We start from the raw sequence: 21,986 nt of genomic DNA on the forward strand, positions 1-21,986 counted from the left end.
AAGAGGTTGATATGCAAGAAAGATATCCACACCTGTTTACAGACTCAAGTACTTCTTTTCGCCCTTGTTTTTCTTCTTATGATCGTTCGAGGACGAACGATGGGTAAATTGGTATCTATTGTAACGACCTGTTTAGTCGTTTTGAGCAGCAGACTTTGATTCTGGAAAAACTGGCAAAGACAACGGGCCCCACGACGGACCGTCGAGGGTATCTCGTTCCAAAATACTTAGAATTCTAAAAATTGGGTACTGAAATCGACTCTCTGAACTTCGTAACGGAATGGCAGGACGGACCGTCACAGGTGTGACGGACCGTCACAGACTCCGCAGAGAAATTGAGTCTCTGAACTCTGTGACAGAGCAGCAGGACAGGCTGTCACAGGCGCGACGGGCCGTCACAGGCTGCGTAGTCCCAGGCTGGGTCGGATTTCTGTAATTATTTTAAGGGGCGTTTTGGACTATTCCTACTTTAATTATAAAGTTAGTGGGTTAATTTTAATAAGTCTAATTACTTGGGGGTTAAAAGAGGTAACCTTAAGTTAATTAGTGGGTTATTATTGCCATATTTTATTCTTAAGTATATACTAATTAGGGTAAAATAAAGAGGGTTTGAATAAGAAAAGTAGAAAGAACAAAGAGAGAGAGAGAGAGAGGATCGAACGAGGAAGAAAGAAAACGAAGAACAAAGCTTGAGAAAATTGCTTGCTTGATCACTAATCTTCGGCGGAGGTAGGTTATGGTTTTATGCTTTCATAGTAAACTCTTAATAGCGAATGATATGTATTGGGAAGTATTGTAAACCCTTCTATGTGCTTAATTGTATGCATGCATGAATGTGATTATATGATTGTGATGAAATAAGCATGATGAAGCTATTGAATCCCAAATCTTGATAAAAACCCAATCTCTTGTTAATGATGATGCCTTGGTATAAGAGAAGGCTTGACGAATTGATAGAATGAGATTAAAGGATCGGGTGTCACGAACCGACACGTAGATTTAGGGGATCGGGTGTCACGAACTGACTCGTAGATTTAGGGGATCGGGTGTCACGAACCGACACGTAGATTTAGGGGATCGGGTGTCACGAATCGACACGTACATTTAGGGGATCGGGTGTCACGAACCGACACGTAGATTTAGGGGATCGGGTGTCACGAACCGACACGTAGAATTAGGGGATCGGAGTGTCACGTTCCGACACATAGTAGTAGGGGATCGGAGTGTCACGTACCGACACAAGAGGAATAAAGATAATGAGTCTTGAAAGATGTTAATATACTCAATCTAATGAATCTAATTCCCAAATGAGTATGGTATTGAGGCTTGAGTCCTCATGTGTGAACTTGAAGGTAATTGTTAATGATATAGTACTTGTTGTTGCTACATGTTGAGTATTATAGTTGATTTTATGATATTACTTGGTATATACTGTTTTCTATTTTGAGTTGGCCGATGATATCTACTCAGTACCCGTATTTTGTACTGACCCCTACTTTTATGTTTTCTTCTTGTTATTTGTGGAGTGCAGCAAACGTGCCGTCTTCTTCAACTCAACCACAATTCTAGCCAGTCTTCGTCACATCGGATCTTCAGGGTGAGCTAACGCTTCTAGCTTGGACTGGACTTTCTTCCTCCTGTCTTGATGCCTTGAACTTCCGGCATGGACTAGCTTTTACTTATTTTAGCTTCTTAGAATACTCTTAGTTTAGTAATTTGATCATAGATGTTCTTGTGATGATGACTTCCAGATTTTGGGGATAATAATAGTTGTTGAGTTTTTAGAAGTTATTGAATTGGTTTTTATTAATGAGTTTAAGTCTTCCGCATTACTTTTTGTTGATATTTTATTGAAATGTTAAGGTTTAGATTGGTTGGTTCGCTCACACAGGAGGGTAAGTGTGGGTGCCAGTCACGACCCGATTTGGATCGTGACAAAACGTCGATTTTAGCATATTCGATTGAAAAGAAAAACATATTTCAACTAAAAATTCTTTTAATATCAAATTACATAAATAAAAAAATCAAAAAAAAATTACAAAATTATTTCATTATGCTAAGCTAAATTACCGAAGAAGTTCACGATAGTATTTTTGGCGTATCTAAAAATAATTAATTAGGAAGGGATGACTTGATTTTTGTGGAATCTATTAGTTTTCTGATAAATTGAAGAAGGATGAAAATTTTTCATTTTTAAATATTTGAAAGATATTTTCCGCTAAGAATGATAAATTGAGGATGTAAGTAAGTTTAGAGTATAGTTTGAGAATAATTTTGGACAAAAATAAACACAAAATTATTCTCTCATAAGTCAAAAAGTTTCTTCCTTTCATACTAACTACGTGATACTTTTTCGAATTATGAGAGTCAATCGAATTTTTCTCTATTGCTAAATTTTTTTCATACGCCTTTTAAATATTTTGAAGTTAATTAAATAATATAAAGTACCTCTTACCCAGTTTCTATTATGTAAAATTTTAAAGAAAAATTAAACATCCATTTCAAATTAAAATCCTAACTAACAAGCCAAGGCTTGATTTGTGCAAAAATAAAGTGAGGCAACCTTCTTTTTCCTTGCAAAACATGAGTGTAACAAGGTAGAGAATTGATGTACAAAAAGAAATGTATATAAACCTAGCTAAGAAATTCTATTATTTGTCATCGTCATCGCTGTCATCATTCTTTGAAGGTCTATACTGCTGAACAACAAGAACTGAACCGCTAATATCGAATTCTGCAGAAGCCAAAAAATCGCCTACTTTACCGAGCTCTGGACATTCTTCCCAATCACTCATTCCAGTTGTTAGTATTGAATGTCCTCGCCCGTCCTTTCCTACTATGAACAATGAATACATTTCAGCCATGTCTCTCAACGCAGACGCTGTGTCTGCACCATTTTCTACAACTTTTTCCACATATCCTACTTGACCTGTCGCCACATACCTGATCATTTCGAAAAATCACCATCAATTATCACACCAGAATGAGAATATAAATAGGAATAATGAGTAACAGACACTCAAACTTGACCTCAGCTAGCAAAGAATTGCTCCAACTTTGAGAGAATACCTCAACTTGGTTACAACGGGCAACTAAACACACCAACTCTTCGTCCTTATAGTGTCTCGTGGACACCTGATGTTCACATGACACATAAATTCTGGAGGTGTCTAGATATCATTCTGTAAGTTGGAGTGTTCAACTAACACAGTGGATACGAGTTGAGGTGTCTAGATGCGCATATTCAAAGATGGAGTGTTTAATAGTCAGCTGAGGCCAAGTTAGAGTGTCTATTTATGTATTATGCCTATAAAGTATATACAAAGTAAGAGGCGATAAATGTACTAGCATGATAATATAAAGACTTTGGTATTACCTGCTATGGAAATCGGCCAAAATTGCGCTATCTGTTTCTTTCTCTACTTCGTCGTTTGGTATTGCCATCATTACATCATCAGTTTTGTGAGCAATATTGACACCTGAAATTTGTCCTCTTGAAGACGAGGGAAGGAACCTAATTATGGTGAGATTTACGTGATGATCCATACCAAGACGTTTACTAAAGCCCAATGCTTCACGATCATCAGGTCCACCAAAAAATAAGATAGCAATGTGTTGCAGTGAGTCAGAACCCGATGGATTTAAGCAACCGGCTGTAAGTCCCCTGTCAATAAGAATGGCAACTGAACATGGAGCGTGACGAAGAACTTTCTGATTTGTAGTTCGTATGCCTTGTTTACCATTCTCTAGCTTCCCATCGATTCTCTGGTGTTTGTGGAAAGGAAGGACAACGATAGATGCTCTTATGTCTTCAGCAGTGTTACAAACATCTGCGTGCATACGTGAAAACGGAGACACAGCTTTAATCTGGTTAACCAATAACCCTGTCTCACTGGTGAACATATCCATGGCATCATTTATCTCAACAACATCATTCCCACCATAATCATCTTCATCACTTAGTTCATCATCCTCTCGTTGATTGTACATCAAATTAGTCTTTTTTTTACCTGGTAGCTCAACGAGATGCATCAAGTAAGGGGTTATTGGAACTTCTCTTGGCCCTCTGGAGGCTGCAACAAGTCCTAGCATAGTTGCCACTGGACGTGGACTATGCACACAAGTAAGTATTCGTAGTTCGGTTTCTGGATTATGTGATTCAAAATATATTTGCCTGTACCCAATGATATCACTTTCTCTTCTCACCATGAAAGCTACTATTGGTCCCCATATCAATGTATTCACAATAATTGTTGCTATCATCACGTCATAGAAATTCTGGCTCGTAACAAACTGCAAATTTGCGCAATCTTATTTCATGCTACTAATATAGTAGATAGGCAAAAGGTAGCAGTTATCTAATTGTAAGAAGGTAGGACGTAACAACATTATTATCTCACAGCATGTTACTTTCCATGAGCTTGCATACATGCCACTCGTTCTGGTTAAAAGGATAAATAAGCACTTGAAAAGGCACAATTCTTTTGCCTTCTAGTCAGTGGCGGAGCCAGAATTTTAATGAAGAAGTTAACATCTAACCTATATGCTTAAAAATAATTTTAAACGTGTACAAACAGTAACATTTTCTATCGGAATGCCCTTCACCCTACTTGGCTCCGCCCCTGCTTCTACTCATTAAAACAAGGTGTTTCTTGATTAAACAGTGGATTTGGATGGAGTTATTGAATAAGATTAGATACCAATCTACTTGATGAAATCCTTTTATGGTACAAAACTAACCAAAAATAATCTTTGTAGGTCTAAAATCAACATAAAAAATCATGCAAGGTATATAAAACCATATAATATAAGCTTTAAGTTCTAATGCATGCTTATTCGGAGAGATCTTAGAAAGGAATACTTACTTCATTCGCCAAGCCAATTGTCAATGCTAGAATATCAACATGACCTTTTAGATTCATCATAAAAGAAAGAAGCACCCCTTCTCTGTAAGGAATCTTTAGGTGAAAGCAAGCTGCCAGTGTTCCAACAATCTTCCCTCCGATGCTCGACAAAATAAGGATACAGAATACCATAAAGTTACGCAGATTTTTCAGCTTAGTTATATTTGCCCTGAAACCATGGTTGCCAAAGTAGATTGGAAATATGAAATTGTGAATTGGATATGTGAGTTTGATCAACAAAGTTCGAGCTGCTTTCCCTCCTCTAGGGAACATTGAGCCAATGAGGAAAGAAGCTATGATGCTGCTGAATCCAAGCTGTTCGAGAGCCATAGCAGTGATATAGAGAATCGCTACAAGTATAAATATTTCAGTATTTCCAAGGTACTTTTTGTTCCTATTCCTCCTATTCAACCAATTAGCTAGATACATATTGATTACAATAACTATACCAACAATAAGAAAATAGAGAAAAAAGAAAAAGATCCATTTTGGGATTGAAGTTGACTTGTACTCTGAAAGTATAAACAATAGAAACACCGCATATGCATCGGCTATCAAGGAAGAAGATATAGCCAACTTGCCAGTCTCAGAAGTTCCAAACTTTAGGTCCGCTGCTACGCGGACAACAATCGGTGATGCTGCATTGGCTAAGGTTATTATGATCATTAAGGCCATTATGAATGAAGAACCGTGGGAAGCTGTCTCTTGAAATACTAAGAAAGTAACAGCACTTGCAAAGACAGTACATCCTAAACTGCTGCCACATGCAATAATGCTAGCAGGGCGTATGTTGCGCATAAGATAAGGGAAGTCCGTCTCAAGACCAATCAGGAACATGATTATAGTTCTAAAAATTAACGCCATGAATTCATAGTAACCCGAATTATAACTTTGAATGAAGAACTGCTCTACTGATTTGATTCGCGAAAACCCCGAGGGACCCATCAAGAACCCCGCCTGTGTAATCAACCAAATAGAATATGTAAGAACAAGAAACAAGCTACCCAATGTCCATTCAAAAACAAAGTTAACCATTTGATCCATATTTCGTCTTCGTGCACTCCCAAAATTTTTAAATTACTTCTTGCTCAGACTCTCAAAGAATGTTGCTACACCTATGTCGGATCCTTCAACATTGTACTAACTTTTAGATACTTTGCGTCACACACACTTATTTAAACCTTCTAAAATTTTAAAAAGCAGTTGATAACTCTCCTATTCTAATCTCTCTAGGAATCCAAAGCTATATAGTCGATCCGCACAGTTAGTTCCCTTCATTCCTCTAACATGCATCCACCTAAAGACGAATCTAACATTTCTACAACATGAATGCATCCACTAAACAAATTAAATTTATTAAGTGCAAATTGATCCCTATTTAAATATCTCAACATTCAACCATCAAGCTTTGTTGTAGCATGAATGTCACCAGATAATATTATAGAAAATATATACATAAAATACAGAGGGACAACGGGTTCACGTGTCTCATAATCGACATTTTTAAAGAGTCCGAGCAATCTAACATAAATTTTTTTTTAATCTTTTTCCCCTCTCCATTTCTTGTCTAAGATCCCTAATTTCAAGATCCTACACATTTGGGACAATGCACACCATGTGTTTGTAAAAAACACTGTGTGAAGATATGACATACTTACGAGAATTTGAACAATGGGTGAAGCTTGTCCTAATGGCCTGAGCAAAATCTGCAAAATATGAGAAATCACAAGAATCAAAGAATATTGCCATCCCAAACTAATAATAGGATTGAATAATTCTTGATTACAAGAACCCGTTTGCTCTGTAGCAGCAGCCATTGATCAAATATTATCAGTATTTGTTTTTTTTCTTCAAGAATGTGATAGCAATAACATTGTGAACAAGGATGAGAGAGGAGGAATGCAAAAAAGAGATGAAAAATTTTCTTCCTCCTCCTCTCACAAACCTTCTTCTTCTTCTTTGTTGCTCTGTTTTTTCTTCTTCCTTTTTTGTTGTAACCATTTGTGCGAAAACAGGGCACTCAATTTCCTAAACTTTCCTTCTTTGCTTACGAATCCGTTATTAGCGGATGTTGTCTCGTCTCTTTATTTTTGTTGCTAGACTCGGAGCACGGTGTTAAATGGACGGGTTGATTTATGTTTGGGTCGGGTTGTGCAAATAACATAAATTACATATTTTTAAGGTAAAAATATTATTTTCTTCCTTATAAGTTTATAATTACAGAAATCTCTCAAATAATACAATAATATAAGCGCTGATACATTAATCGTTAAGTAAGTACATGATACACTAATTTGAAGTATATTTTATACATGATACACTAATCTGATGCGCGATATACATTAATCGTCAAGTAAGATATTTTATATTTTATATTTTAAACATGATACACTAATTTGAAGTACATTTTATACATGATACATTAATCTGATGCGCGAGATACATTAATCGTTAAGTAAGATATATTATATTATATACATGATACACTAATTTGAAGTACATTTTATATATGATACATTAATTTGATGCGCGAGATACACTAATCTGATGTGCGAGATACATTAATCTGATGCATCCTACGTAGCATAATACATGTTGGACACAAATTGTTATATAGGAACGCCATATGAGATGCATGTCTACTTGTTTAATTTTATGCAGTTTAAAGTGCTTACATACTTCTGTACACATAATATTGGAGAATATATATGTCAGTTGAGACTAAGTTAAAGATCACACTTATATATTATGCCTAGACAAATTTGGTCCATCAAAATTAGGATAAATAGAGAAAAAAAACTATCTACTATTTCTTTCTCGATTGAAATTTGAATTTTATACTTTATGATTCTCAATCCATTTTATTGACCATTCAATTACATTCGTAATTTTTAGTGCATATATGTGCGCCGCTAGAGTATGCATATATATATATATATATATATATATATATGAAAATTGATATATTTTAAGGAATAATAGAATAAATAAATATATTATTTAGTCTGAATTCTCAACCGACATCTTTATTTATCATTTTAGACGAATACAAATAAATATTTAAATTATTATAACATTAAATAAATAAACACACAAATTCTATAAAAACGAGTCATGTGAGATGCATGTATTAATCAACCCAACTTCCCCTGGCCTTCAAAATTATTTTGTTCACTTATCAAATCATTTGTTGTTTTTTCTCTTTTATAATGTGTCCAATTATCTATTGGATAGATTAACGTTCCTTTTTTTTTTAATAAGGTAAAGTTTATAGATTCTATATTATGTTAATGTACACCAGAGAGAAGGTTCAAATATACTTATCTACTTTTGATTATGAAACTAAATTAAGGATAAATACGAAATAATTTGCTAAAGATAAAAATAAAAAGAATTATCTTTGAATATATCAAGGATAAATTTAAGAGGTCATATATGGTAAAAGAGTATCTTTAACCTTTTACCCTTCTAATAATAATAAGATGTATAGAAAATTAAATCATTCATAAAAACTTACTTGTATTTGATATTATTATTGAAATTGTGGCTTTTTGAAGGTTACTTAGAGGAATGCCTTAAGTTTGTATAATTCTCAAGTCTTTACAATCATGTTGGCCACACTCAATATATTTAAGTGTTCGATAGAATCTAATAATTTTGACTTTTACATTTATAAAGTGTTCAAAATAATTCATTAAGATCCTACAAGCAATTAATTATGACCCCAAATCATAAACAAAAAAGATCCTCACTTCATCGTTGTACGAAGTTTGACAAATGTGGTGTCTATACAATCTTACTTTTATTTATGAAAGTTGAAATGTTATTTTCAATAACTAGTAAAACATATCGTAATCGCAATCAAGTTGGCCATGGAATATTTAATCGAACGTAAAAAAAAAAATTTCACACCTAATATTATTGTTCAAATTGTGATTTCTTGAGGTTGTCCAGATTAACAACATAACCAGTAGAATATGAAAAAGGCGGTGTCTACACAGCCTTACTCCAATTTATGAAAATTGAGATTTGAGATGTTATTCTCAATAGCTCGAGTAAAAAATATCGAAATCGAAAAGAGTTTGCAAGATTGACTCTTGGAATACCTCTCATTTTACTTTGAACTAATTAATTATTACTAAAAGAAATTAATCATCCCTCCACGTTGAGTCAACTCCATTGTCCAATTCTCATATCTTTACAATCATGTTAGCCACACTCCCTTATTAATTATATAAATTAACAACAACACAAAATCTTGCCAATTAAAGAAGCTCATCAGCCACATTAAATCAAACACAACACATTAGTTGTAGAAACAAATACAATATGAGAATGTCCAAGAAGAAAATTCTTAGGACAGTTAGAAAAAAATTGTACCATCCAAATCATGAAAAAACAACAATTATTGTTGTTCATAACAATACCATAAGCACTACTAATAGGAAAAGTAGTGCAAATGATCAATATTTTGAAGATCATAGTGGCCCTCATTTTATGTCTAAAGAGAATATGGCAGCCATTTCAATCCAAGCTTATTTTAGGGGCTACCTTGTAAGTAGTACTAATTAACTCTTCCTTATATTGTCATCATTCTTACTTTGTTTTTGAGTAATTTCATGGATAGTTACCACTAATTCAAGATTTGAAATTTATGAGTTGTTGTAGCTATCTCGAGTTAATAGTATAATGATTGTTTTCACAATCAAATATTTATGCTTGTTTCGTCTTTATTTATATGACGTAGTTTGACTGAACACGAAGTTTAAGAAATACTTTTGAATTTTTGGTCTAAAATAAGTTAAAGATGCTTGTGTGGTTATAAATCATCTCATTACATATAAAATGAACATTTTTAAAGTTAAATTGTTACTTAATATTAAAAAAACTCTCTGCACCTAATATTACTGTTCAAGGTTTGGTTTCTCGAGGGTGTCGTCTAAATAACAACAATAAAATATCTAGTACTCTTTCAGTTCCATCTTATGTGGCACTTTTCGAATTTTGAGATTCAAATAAGTCTATCTTTGATAGTAAATCTTTCATATATCTTTTAAACATTTTGAATTACCAATTATTGTGACTTATAATACTTTTGACGTTGTTTACAAGTATGTAAAATTCATTTCAAAAAAATTGAAGATTCCATGTGCAAATTTTCGGTCTAAGTTAAATTATTTGACTTTCAAAAAATGAAAAATATCACATAAATTGAGACAAAAAAAGAAATGGTGTCTAAAGAGCTTTACTCCTATTTACAAAAGTTGAGAAGTTATTTTCAATAGCTTCACTAAAATATATCAAAACTGCCTAAATTGTTTACCAAGATTGATTCTTGGGAATAGCTCTAATTTTAAAATATTGTCATTCTTACTTTGTTTTACGGTAATTTCATGGATAGAAAACACATATTCAAGATTTGAAAATTATGAAATGTCACGGCTATCTCAAATTAATATATAATAGGGAAAAGGCTCAAATATGCGATTTGAACTTTCAGAAAAGGCTCATTTATGCCATCAGTTAAAAGTTTGGTTTAATCATGTCATTACCTTAAAAAAAAAAGGCTCATTCTTGCCATTATTTTTTAACGGTGGTTTTGCATAACCTTTTTTTTACACGTGGCCAATTATAATTCGGCCACGTCATCAAAATTTTTTAAATGAAAAAATAAAATTCAATTTTTATTCAGAATTTTGATTTTTTTATTAAAAAGATTGATGACGTGGCCAATTATAATTTGGCCACGTCATCAATTTATTTAATAAAAAAAATTTAAAAAAATTAATGCAATTTTTTTTAAGAATTATAATTTTTTTTATTAAAGAAATTGATGACGTGGTCGAATTATAATTGGTTACGTATCAAAAATGGTTTTGCAAAACCATTGTTAAAAATAATGACATGAATGAGCCTTTTCGTTAACGGTAATGACATAAATGAACCAAACTTTTAACTGATGACATAAATGAGCCTTTTCTGAAAGTTGGATGACATATTTGAGCATTTTCCCTATATAGTATAATGATTGTTTTCACAATCAAATAATTATACTTTCTCTCGTCTCAATTTATATGACATGATCAAATGATTATACAAAAAAAAATCATTACTTATATTTCTTTTACCTTTAAAGACACTTTAAATGTATGGAATATGTATTGATTTTACTAATATACATTTTAATTGATTGAAGGCTAGACGAATGGTTAAAGCTCTAAAAAGCTTAGTAAAGCTTCAAGCACTTGTACGTGGAGTAAGTGTAAGAAGACAGGCACAAATAGCTCTACATTGTATGCACACCCTAGCACGTTTGCAAGTCACGGTTCGGGATCGCAAATTTCGATAATTATTATCTATGAAGGTCTTTTGATCGAAGATTTTTTTATGATAGGAAAATTTGCAGGAAACTAAATCACGAGCAAATTTTCTTATATATAATATAAATCTAAGAAAAGTCGATTGTAATTCACATTACTTTTCTAGTTGTGTCCACTCATCAATTTGTGATGACTACATATAATTTTTACATTATGATCTGTATATATTAATATGTTATATTTTTATCATGTATATTAGGTTATTGTTTTCATTTATTATGAATATATTGTTATCTATATCTTGAACGATATGATCGAGTATAAAGATTTTAATATTGTCAGCGTATATGATATAATAATGAGTCTTATTGATAAAGAGGTGTACATCCAATATATATAGAGAAAACATGAATAAGTAATTACACATGAGTCACATAATTATTATCAATTATAGTTACTCCTATTATCCCCCCTCAAGCTGATCCAGGAGTACGAGGGGAAGCTTGGTAGCGAGGTAATGAAACACAACCGGTGGAAGAGGTTTGGCAAGTATGTCTGCAAGTTGTTCGGAAGACGGAACATGATGTGTAACGACCTGTTTAGTCGTTTTGAGCAGCAGACTTTGATTCTGAAAAAACAGGCAGAAACAACGGACCCCACGACGGACCATCATGGGCACGACGGACCGTCAAGGGGGTCTCGTTCCAAAATACTTAGAATTCTGAAAAATGGGCACTAAAATCGACTCTCTGAACTTCGTAACAGAATGGCAGGACGGACCGTCACAGACTCTTCAGAGAAATTGAGTCTCTGAACTCTGTGACGGAGTAGCAGGACGGACCATCGCAGGCGCGACGGGCCGTCACAGGCTGCGTAATCCCAGGCGGAGTTGGATTTCTTTAATGTTTTAAGGGACGTTTTTGACTATTCCTGCTTTAATTATAAATTTAGTGGGTTAATGTTAATAATTTAACTACTTGAGGGTTAAAAGAGATAACCTTGAATTAATTAATGGGTTAATTCACCATCTTTTATACTTAATTATATGCTAATTAGGGTAAAAGAAAGAGGGTTTGAATAAGAAAAAGAAAAGAACATAAAGAGAGGGAGAAACGATCGAGAGAGAGAAACAAAGAGGAAAGCCAAGATCTTGAGGATTAGCTTGCTTGATCGCAATTCTTCGGTGGAGGTAGGTTATGGTTTTTATACTATACGTAGTAAACTCTTAATAGCGAATGATATGTATGGGTAGTATTGTAAACCCTTCTATATGCTTAATTGTATGCTTGCATGAATGTGATTATGTAATTGTGATAAAATAAGCATGATGAAGCTATTGAATCCTAAATCTTGAGAAACCCTAATCTACTATGTTAATGATGATGCCTTAGTGTAAAAGAAGGCTTGATGAACGAAAGTAGTAAGATTAGGGGATCGGGTGCCACGTTCCGGTACCAGGATAGAATATGGATCGGGTGTCACGTTCCGACACCAGGATAGAATGAGGATCGGAGTGTCACATTCCGACACCAGGATAGTATATGGATCGGGTGCCACGTTCCGGTACCAGGATAGAATATGGATCGGGTGTCACGTTCCGACACCAGGATATAATGAGGATCGGAGTGTCACGTTCCGACACCAGGATAGTATATGAGGAGCGGAGTGTCACGTACCAACACGAGAGGAATAAAGATAATGAATCTTTAAAGATGCTAATATACTCAATCTAATGAACCTAATTCCCATATAAGTATGATGAGGAGGCATGAGTCCTCATTGATGTGCTTGGTGTTGTAACCAAGGGTTATGGTAATTGTAAATGCTGCATGTTAAGGATATTAGTTGATTTTATGATGTTATCTGATATATACTGTTTTCTATTTTGAGTTGGCCGATGATACCTACTCAGTACTTGTGTTTGTACTGACCCCCTACTTTTATGTTTTCTTCTTTGATATTTGTGGAGTGCAGCAAACGTGCCGTCGTCTTCAACTCAACCTCAACTCTAGCCAGCCTTCAATTACATCGGATTTCAGGGTGAGCTAATGCTTCTAGCTTGGACTGGATCTTCTTCTTCATGTCTTGATGCCTTGATGTTCCGGCATGGACTAGCTTTTACTTGTTTTAGCTTCTTAGAATACTCTTAGTTTAGTAATTTGATCATAGATGTTCTTGTGATGATGACTTCCAGATTTTGGGGATAATAATAATAGTTGTTGAGTTTTTAGAAGTTATTGAATTGGTTTTTATTAATGAGTTTAAGTCTTCCGCATTACTTTCTGTTGATATTATATTAAAATGTTAAGGTTTAGATTGGTTGGTTCGCTCACATAGGAGGGTAAGTGTGGGTGCCAGTCGCGACCCGATTTGGGTCGTGACAAACTTGGTATCAGAGCATTAGGTTCGTTGGTCTCATCACACAAGAACGAGTCTAGTAGAGTCTTAAGGAATGGTAGGGGGACGCCTTTACTTTTCTTTGAGAGGCTATAAGACTTTAGGAAAATTCCATTCTTTCTTTCTTTCTTTCGTGCTATTACTTGGATCCAATTGGTATCTAGGTGATACAAATTGGTATCTGACCATCTTCACTCTATTTCGCAGATGGTTAGAGCTAGAGCAACGACTGCACCAACACCAACATCGGCAAGACAAGATGCGTCTGAGCCAGCCACTGAGACTATAGCTCAAAGAGGAACAGTGGCAAGAGGCCGCGGTAGAGGTCGCGGGAGGACGTCCTCTAGAGGAAGAGGACGAGCACCTAGCCCATCTGGTACTAGGGCGGTGACTCCTCCACCGACTGAGGAAGTAGTAAGAGAGGGGGAGAATGGGGAGAATGAACAAGTGCAGAATGAGGAAATGCCACCCCAACCTACCCCAGAGATGATCAATCAGGTTCTGGCTTATCTTAGCGGGTTATCTGATCAAGGCCAAGCGCCTCTAGTGTTTTCTGCACCAGCACCTCAGGGTCCGGAGGTACAACATGCGGCTACTGTGACTCCCCACATAGATGCCTCATTGAAAATAGGCACGTTTCCTCGTCTGACTACAGGGCCTATAATGACAAATGATCAGCATGAACTTTTCAGTAAGTTCTTGAAATTGAAACCTCCCGTCTTCCAGGGTGCCGAATCTGAGGATGCCTACGATTTTCTGGTTGACTGTCATGAGCTACTACACAAGATGGGTATAGTAGAACGGTTTGGTGTTGAGTTTGTGACTTATCAGTTTCAAGGGAACGCCAAAATGTGGTGGCGGTCACATGTTGAGTGTCAACCAACAGAGGTACCACCTATGACTTGGGCATCATTCTCTAGCTTGTTTATGGAGAAGTATATCCCCCGGACTTTGAGGAATAGTAAAAGAGATGAATTTTTGAGCCTAGAGCAAGGTAGGATGTCGGTTACTGCATATGAGGCTAAGTTTCGTGCATTATCCCGGTATGTCACCCAACTATATTTCAGTCCACAAGAGCGGATTCGCCGTTTTGTAAAGGGGTTGAGATCAGAGTTGCGGATTTCAGCCTTACAGGTAGCGGCTACAGCGAAATCTTTTCAAGAAGTGGTAGACTTCGTGATAGAGGTAGAGGGAGTGAAGCCAGATGACTTCACCATGGCAACTACATCAAAAGGGTTTCGAAAGGGAGGTGAGTTTAATGGTTCCTACTCTAGAGGACAGGGTTCTGGAGGTTACTCAGTCCGACCAATTCAGTCTTCACTACAGACTGTAGTTGGGGATCCACCTCAGACCGATCAACACTTCTCTGAGAGACCTATGCTGGAATCCAGAGAGTGTTATGGATGTGGGGAGACTGGACACATTAAGAGGTATTGTCCAAAACAGAGTTACAGACATCCAAATGTTAGAGGTAGAGGTGGTTATGGAAGAGGCCGTCATTCTAGAGGATGCGGTGTTCGAGGTAATGGTGGTCACCAAAACGGCCGGGGTGATGGGAAAACTGGAGCCACTACATCACAACATGGTAGGGGCAACGGACAGACAGGTGAGAGGGCCCATTGTTATACTTTCCCTGGGAGATCTGAAGCGGAGACATCTGATGCTGTCATCACAGGTAATCTTTCGGTTTGTGATTGCATGGCTTCTGTATTGTTTGATCTTGGATCCACGTTTTCTTATGTATCTTCTTCATTTGCTACTGGTCTTAATTTACCTTGTGAATTACTTGACATGCCTATTCATGTTTCTACTCCGGTGGGTGAGTCTGTGATAGTTGAAAAAGTATATAGGTCTTATTTGGTAACTTTTGTGGGGAGCAACACTTATGTAGACTTGGTTATCTTATAAATGGTTGATTTTGATGTAATTCTGGGTATGACTTGGCTTTCTCCGAATTTTGCGATCTTGGATTGTAATGCTAAAACTGTGACGTTAGCCAAACCTGGGACGGATCCGTTAGTGTGGGAGGGTGACCACTTCCAATGCGGTTCTTATGACGTCCTTTCTTCGTGCTAAGAAAATGGTTAGTAAAGAGTGTTTAGCTTTCTTGGCACATCTCAGGGATGACACTACTCAAGTACCTTCGATTGAGTCGGTTTCGATAGTCCGTGAGTTTTTGGATGTGTTCCCTGCAGATCTTCCTGGTATGCCACCAGATAGGGATATTGACTTCTGCATTGATCTTGAACCGGGCACTCACCCCATTTCTATACCCCCTTATAGAATGGCTCCCGCGGAGTTAAGAGAGTTAAAGGCCCAACTTCAAGAGTTGTTGAGCAAAGGCTTCATTAGACCAAGTGCATGCCCTTGGGGTGCTCCGGTGTTACTTGTGAAGAAGAAGGATGGGAGTTTCCGGATGTGCATAGACTACCGGCAGTTGAACAAGGTAACTATTAAGAACAAATATCCCATTCCTCGCATTGATGACTTGTTCGATCAGTTACAAGGTGCTTGTGTCTTCTCTAAGATTGACTTGAGATCCGGTTATCATCATTTGAAAATACGAGCAACGGATGTGCCAAAGACTTCTTTTCGGACCAGGTATGGGCATTACAAATTTGTAGTGATGTCTTTTGGTCTTACGAATGCCCCTGCTGCCTTCATGAGCTTGATGAACGGGATTTTTAAGCCATATTTGGATCTCTTTGTGATCGTATTTATTGATGATATACTGATATACTCAAAGAGCAAGAAAGAACATGAGGAGCATTTGAGAATGGTATTGGAAATGTTGAGGGAGAAAAAGCTTTATGCCAAATTCTCCAAGTGTGAGTTTTGGCCAGATTCAGTGTCCTTCTTGGGTCACATAGTGTCTAAGGATGGAGTGATGGTGGATCCTTCTAAGATTGAGACAGTGAAGAATTGGGTAAGACCTACTAATGTGTCAGAAATAAGGAGCTTTGTTGGTTTAGCTAGCTATTACCGTCGATTTGTCAAGGGATTCTCTTCCATTGCTTCCCAATTGACGAACTTGACTAAGCAGAATGTTCCATTTGTATGGTCGGATGAATGTGAAGAAAGCTTCCAGAAGCTCAAGACTTTGTTGACTACCGCACCAATCCTTACCTTGCCAGTGGAAGGTATGATTTTCATTGTCTATTGTGATGCATCCTATTCTGGCTTGGGTGCGGTGCTAATGCAAGAGAATAATGTAATTGCTTATGCTTCGAGGCAATTAAAGGTGCACGAATGTAATTATCCGACCCATGATTTGGAGTTGGCTGCGGTAGTGTTTGCATTAAAGCAATGGAGGCACTATCTATATGGAGTTAAGTGCGAAGTATATACGGATCATCGTAGCCTACAGTATGTCTTTACTCAAAAAGATTTGAATTTAAGGCAGAGGAGGTGGATGGAACTACTGAAGGACTACGATATCACTATCTTGTATCATTCGGGAAAGGCTAATGTTGTGGCAGACGCCTTAAGTAGAAAGGCAGGGAGCATGGGAAGTCTAGCTCACTTGCAAGTTTCTAGACGTCCATTGGCTAGAGAGGTTCAGACTCTGGCTAACGACTTGATGAGGTTAGAAGTAAATGAGAAGGGAGGATTGTTGGCTTGTGTGGAAGCAAGATCTTCTTTTCTTGACAAGATTAAGGGAAAACAGTTTGATGATGAGAAACTAAGCAGAATCTAAGATAAAGTATTGCGAGGAGAGGCTAAGGAAGCACAAATCGATGAGGAAGGTGTTTTGAGAATCAAAGGAAGGGTATGTGTACCCCACGTCGATGATTTGATCAACACTATTCTGACAGAGGCTCATAGTTCAAGGTATTCTATACATCCTGGTGCAACCAAGATGTATCGTGACCTAAAGCAACACTTTTGGTGGAGTAGAATGAAGCGTGATATTGTTGATTTTATTGCCAAATGTCCAAACTGTCAGCAAGTAAAGTATGAACACCAGAGGCTCGGAGGAACACTTCAGAGAATGCCCATTCCTGAATGGAAGTGGGAAAGGATTGCAATGGACTTCGTGGTTGGTCTTCCAAAGACAATGGGTAAGTATGAATCTATTTGGGTGATTGTTGATAGGTTAACTAAGTCTGCTCATTTCATTCCGGTCAAGGTGACTTACAATGCAGAGAAGTTAGCCAAAATCTATATCTCAGAAATTTTTCGGTTGCATGGGGTTCCACTCTCCATCATATCAGATAGAGGTACGCAATTTACTTCTAAGTTTTGGAAAACATTGCATGCGGAATTGGGTACTAGGTTGGACCTTAGTACTGCGTTCCATCCTCAGACCGATGGTCAGTCTGAGCGAACAATTCAAGTGTTGGAGGATATGCTACGTGCATGTGTGATAGAGTTTGGTGGTCATTGGGATAGCTTCTTACCCTTAGCAGAGTTCTCCAACAACAATAGCTATCACTCAAGCATTGATATGGCCCCATTTGAGTCACTATATGGGAGAAGATGTAGGTCTCCCATTGGGTGGTTTGATGCATTTGAGGTTAGACCTTGGGGTACTGACCTTTTGAGGGATTCATTGGAGATAGTGAAATCTATTCAAGAAAAGCTTTTAGCAGTGCAAAGTAGGCAAAAGGAATATGTAGATCGCAAGGTTAGAGACTTGGAGTTTACGGAGGGTGAGCAAGTCTTGCTGAAGGTTTCACCCATGAAAGGGGTGATGCGGTTTGGTAAGCGAGGTAAGCTTAGTCCGAGGTATATTGGTCCCTTCGAGGTTCTGAAGCGCATAGGGGAGGTTACTTATGAGTTAGCCTTGCCTCCTGGGCTATCCGGAGTACATCCGGTGTTTCATGTGTCTATGTTGAAAAGATACCACGGGGATGGAAACTACATTATCCGTTGGGATTCAGTTCTGCTTAATGAAAATTTGTTTTATGAGGAGGAGCCTGTTGCCATTTTGGATAGAGAAGTTCGTAAGCTGAGGTCAAGGGAGATTGCATCCATCAAAGTTCAATGGAAGAATCGACCTGTTGAAGAAGCCACTTGGGAGAAAGAGGCTGATATGCAAGAAAGATACCCACAGCTGTTTACAGATTCAGGTACTTCTTTTCGCCCTTGTTTTTCTTCTTATGATCGTTCCAGGACGAACGATGGGTAAATTGGTATCTATTGTAACGACATGTTTAGTCGTTTTGAGCAGCAGACTTTGATTCTGGAAAAACTAACAGAAACAACGGACCCCACGATGGACCGTCATGGGCACGACGGACCGTCGAGGGGGTCTCATTCCAAAATACTTAGAATTCTGAAAAATGGGCACTGAAATTGACTCTCTGAACTTCGTAACGGAATGGCAGGATGGACCGTCACAGGTGTGACGGACCGTCACAGACTCTTCAGAGAAATTGAGTCTCTGAATTCTGTGACGGAGCAGCAGGACAGACCGTTGCAGGCGCGACGGGCCATCACAGGCTGCGTAATCCCAGGCGGAGTTGGATTTCTTTAATATTTTGAGGGACGTTTTTGACTATTCCTGCTTTAATTATAAATTTAGTGGGTTAATGTTAATAATTTAACTACTTGAGGGTTAAAAGAGATAACCTTGAATTAATTAATGGGTTAATTCACCATCTTTTATACTTAATTATATGCTAATTAGAGTAAAAGAAAGAGGGTTTGAATAAGAAAAAGAAAAGAACAGAAAGAGAGGGAGAAACGATCGAGAGAGAGAAACAAAGAGGAAAGCCAAGATCTTGAGGATTAGCTTGCTTGATCGCAATTCTTCGGTGGAGGTAGGTTATGGTTTTTATACTATATGTAGTAAACTCTTAATAGCGAATGATATGTATGGGTAGTATTGTAAACCCTTCTATATGCTTAATTGTATGCTTGCATGAATGTGATTATGTAATTGTGATAAAATAAGCATGATGAAGCTATTGAATCCTAAATCTTGAGAAACCCTAATCTACTATGTTAATGATGATGCCTTAGTGTAAAAGAAAGCTTGATGAACGAAAGTAGTAAGATTAGGGGATCGGGTGCCACGTTCCGGTACCAGGATAGAATATGGATCGGGTGTCACGTTCCGACACCAGGATAGAATGAGGATCGGAGTGTCACATTCCGACACCAGGATAGTATATGGATCGGGTGCCACGTTTCGGTACTAGGATAGAATATGGATTGGGTGTCACGTTCCGACACCAGGATATAATGAGGATCGGAGTGTCACGTTCCGACACCAGGATAGTATATGAGGAGCGGAGTGTCACGTCCAACACGAGAGGAATAAAGATAATGAATCTTGAAAGATGCTAATATACTCAATCTAATGAACCTAATTCCCAAATGAGTATGATGAGGAGGCGTGAATCCTCATTGATGTGCTTGGTGTTGTAACCAAGGGTTATGGTAATTGTAAATGCTGCATGTTAAGGATATTAGTTGATTTTATGATGTTATCTGATATTTACTGTTTTCTATTTTGAGTTGGCCGATGATACCTACTCAGTACTTGTGTTTGTACTGACCCCCTACTTTTATGTTTTCTTCTTTGATATTTATGGAGTGCAGCAAACGTGCCGTCGTCTTCAACTCAACCGCAACTCTAGCCAGTCTTCAATTACACCGGATTTCAGGGTGGGCTAATGCTTCTAGCTTGGACTGGATCTTCTTCTTCATGTCTTGATGCCTTGAAGTTCCGGCATGGACTAGCTTTTACTTGTTTTAGCTTCTTAGAATACTCTTAGTTTAGTAATTTGATCATAGATGTTCTTGTGATGATGACTTCCAGATTTTGGGGATAATAATAATAGTTGTTGAGTTTTTAGAAGTTATTGAATTGGTTTTTATTAATGAGTTTAAGTCTTCCGCATTACTTTCTGTTGATATTATATTGAAATGTTAAGGTTTAGATTGGTTGGTTCGCTCACATAGGAGGGTAAGTGTGGGTGCCAGTCGCGACCCGATTTGGGTCGTGACATGATGTGTGCTCATAGTACCAACCATGACTTGTTGACGAACAAAGTGGCAATCAGAACCAACACGCTTCATACGATCGTGAAGGACTGATTTTTTGTAACGCAAATGGTGGACTCGTTGTCACAGTAAATCTTTGGCCGAAAAGGAGGAAGGCCAAGAGCATCTGTAATATGATGAAGCCACATAGCTTCGGCAACTCCAGCCGCCATAGCTCGGTATTCAGCTTCGGTGGAAGAACGAGATACCCGCGTTTGCTTTTTGGTGCACCAAGAGATTAAATTTTGTCCAAGAAACAGTAGGTACCCGGTGGTGGAGCGACGATCATCCTTGTCGTTTGCCCAGTCTGAGTCGGAGTAGATGGAGAGCTCCAAATTTTCTTTTTGGAAAAGAAGTCCACGACGTGAGCTACCCTTTAGATAACAAAGAATCTTTTTTAATGCCTGAAAGTTTTGTTCAGTTGGAGCATGCATGGATTGAGAGACACGATTAACCGCATGTTGGATGTCTGGACGAGTAACAGCTAGATAGTAAAGGCCACCCATGATGCTTCGATAGAGGGTCGGATTGTCGAATAGACGGTTGTCTGAGGTGGATGGTTGACGGACAACCATGGGAATAGGTGCAGTTTTAGATTCAGCCATCCTTGCCCGAGTGAGAAGCTCCTCTGTGTATTTTGACTGATGAAGTAGGAGATTAGAGGAGGTATGGAGTACTTCAATGCCAAGGAAGTAATGTAGAGGGCCAAGATCTTTCAGCTAAAAATTTTGATGCATGCCCTTCGTGATAATGGAGATAAGATCAGATGAGCTGCCGGTAATCACAATATCATCAACATAGAGAAGAATTATAACTAGGCCACGAGGATGCCGTAGAGTGAATAGACTTGTGTCATGAGTGCACGTGCGAAAGCCCATATCCTGCAGAAAGGAAGAGAAACGATTATACCAAGCACGGGGGGCCTCTTTAAGACCATAGAGAGACTTTTTGAGCTTGCATATAAGATGTGGGTGGCGGGAATCAACATAGCTGGGTGGTTGATCCATATAAATGTCCTCCTCCAGAGTGCCATGTAGAAAGGCATTGCTAACATCTAGCTGGTGTAGGGTCCAGTCATTATGAAGAGTGAGAGACAAGACTAGACGGATAGTCTGCTGCTTGATGACTGGGCTGAAAGTCTCCTTATAGCAATGCCATACTTTTGATAATAACCCTACGCAACTAGGCGAGCTTTGTAACGAGATATGGATCCATCAGCATTACGTTTGATGCGGTACACCCACTTGCAACCAATTGGTTTTCGATGTCGGGGTGCTGGCACCAATTCCCAAGTACGTTGATTAATAAGAGACCTGTATACATCGTCCATAGCCTGACACCAAAGGGGATTGCTAGAGGCTAGTTTGTAGGT

General features: G+C 37.6%; 2 protein-coding genes and 1 long non-coding RNA gene across 4 annotated transcripts; 1 reads left to right on the forward strand and 2 right to left on the reverse strand.

Annotated features, from left to right (window-relative positions):
* Nucleotides 1–2,554: 2,554 nt before the first annotated feature.
* Nucleotides 2,555–6,961, reverse strand: LOC101266489 (cation/H(+) antiporter 2-like). Of its 2 annotated transcripts, none has more exons than XM_004234471.5 (4): nt 6,563–6,961; nt 4,866–5,861; nt 3,377–4,293; nt 2,555–2,943 (listed from the first exon to the last, which is right to left on the reverse strand). In XM_004234471.5, the coding sequence occupies exons 1-4, from the start codon at nt 6,719–6,721 to the stop codon at nt 2,652–2,654; spliced, it is 2,364 nt and encodes a 787-aa protein (XP_004234519.2). In that variant the 5' UTR covers nt 6,722–6,961; the 3' UTR covers nt 2,555–2,651. The 2 variants fall into 2 exon arrangements, with proteins under 2 accessions (XP_004234519.2, XP_010317685.2); XM_010319383.4 differs by having other exon boundaries at nt 6,559–6,865.
* A 2,234-nt stretch (nt 6,962–9,195) lies between these two features.
* On the forward strand, nt 9,196–11,500 carry LOC138347729 (uncharacterized). The gene is made up of 2 exons (XR_011220268.1): nt 9,196–9,458; nt 11,101–11,500. It is a non-coding gene; the product is annotated as an uncharacterized lncRNA (long non-coding RNA).
* Nucleotides 11,501–20,646: 9,146 nt separating this feature from the next.
* LOC109119699 (secreted RxLR effector protein 161-like) lies at nt 20,647–21,219 on the reverse strand. The gene has a single exon (XM_019212606.1). The coding sequence runs from the start codon at nt 21,217–21,219 to the stop codon at nt 20,647–20,649; it is 573 nt and encodes a 190-aa protein (XP_019068151.1).
* Between the last annotated feature and the right edge of the window lie 767 nt (nt 21,220–21,986).

This window comes from Solanum lycopersicum, chromosome 3 (assembly GCF_036512215.1).
Source record: "Solanum lycopersicum chromosome 3, SLM_r2.1".
Taxonomy (NCBI): Eukaryota; Viridiplantae; Streptophyta; class Magnoliopsida; order Solanales; family Solanaceae; genus Solanum; species Solanum lycopersicum.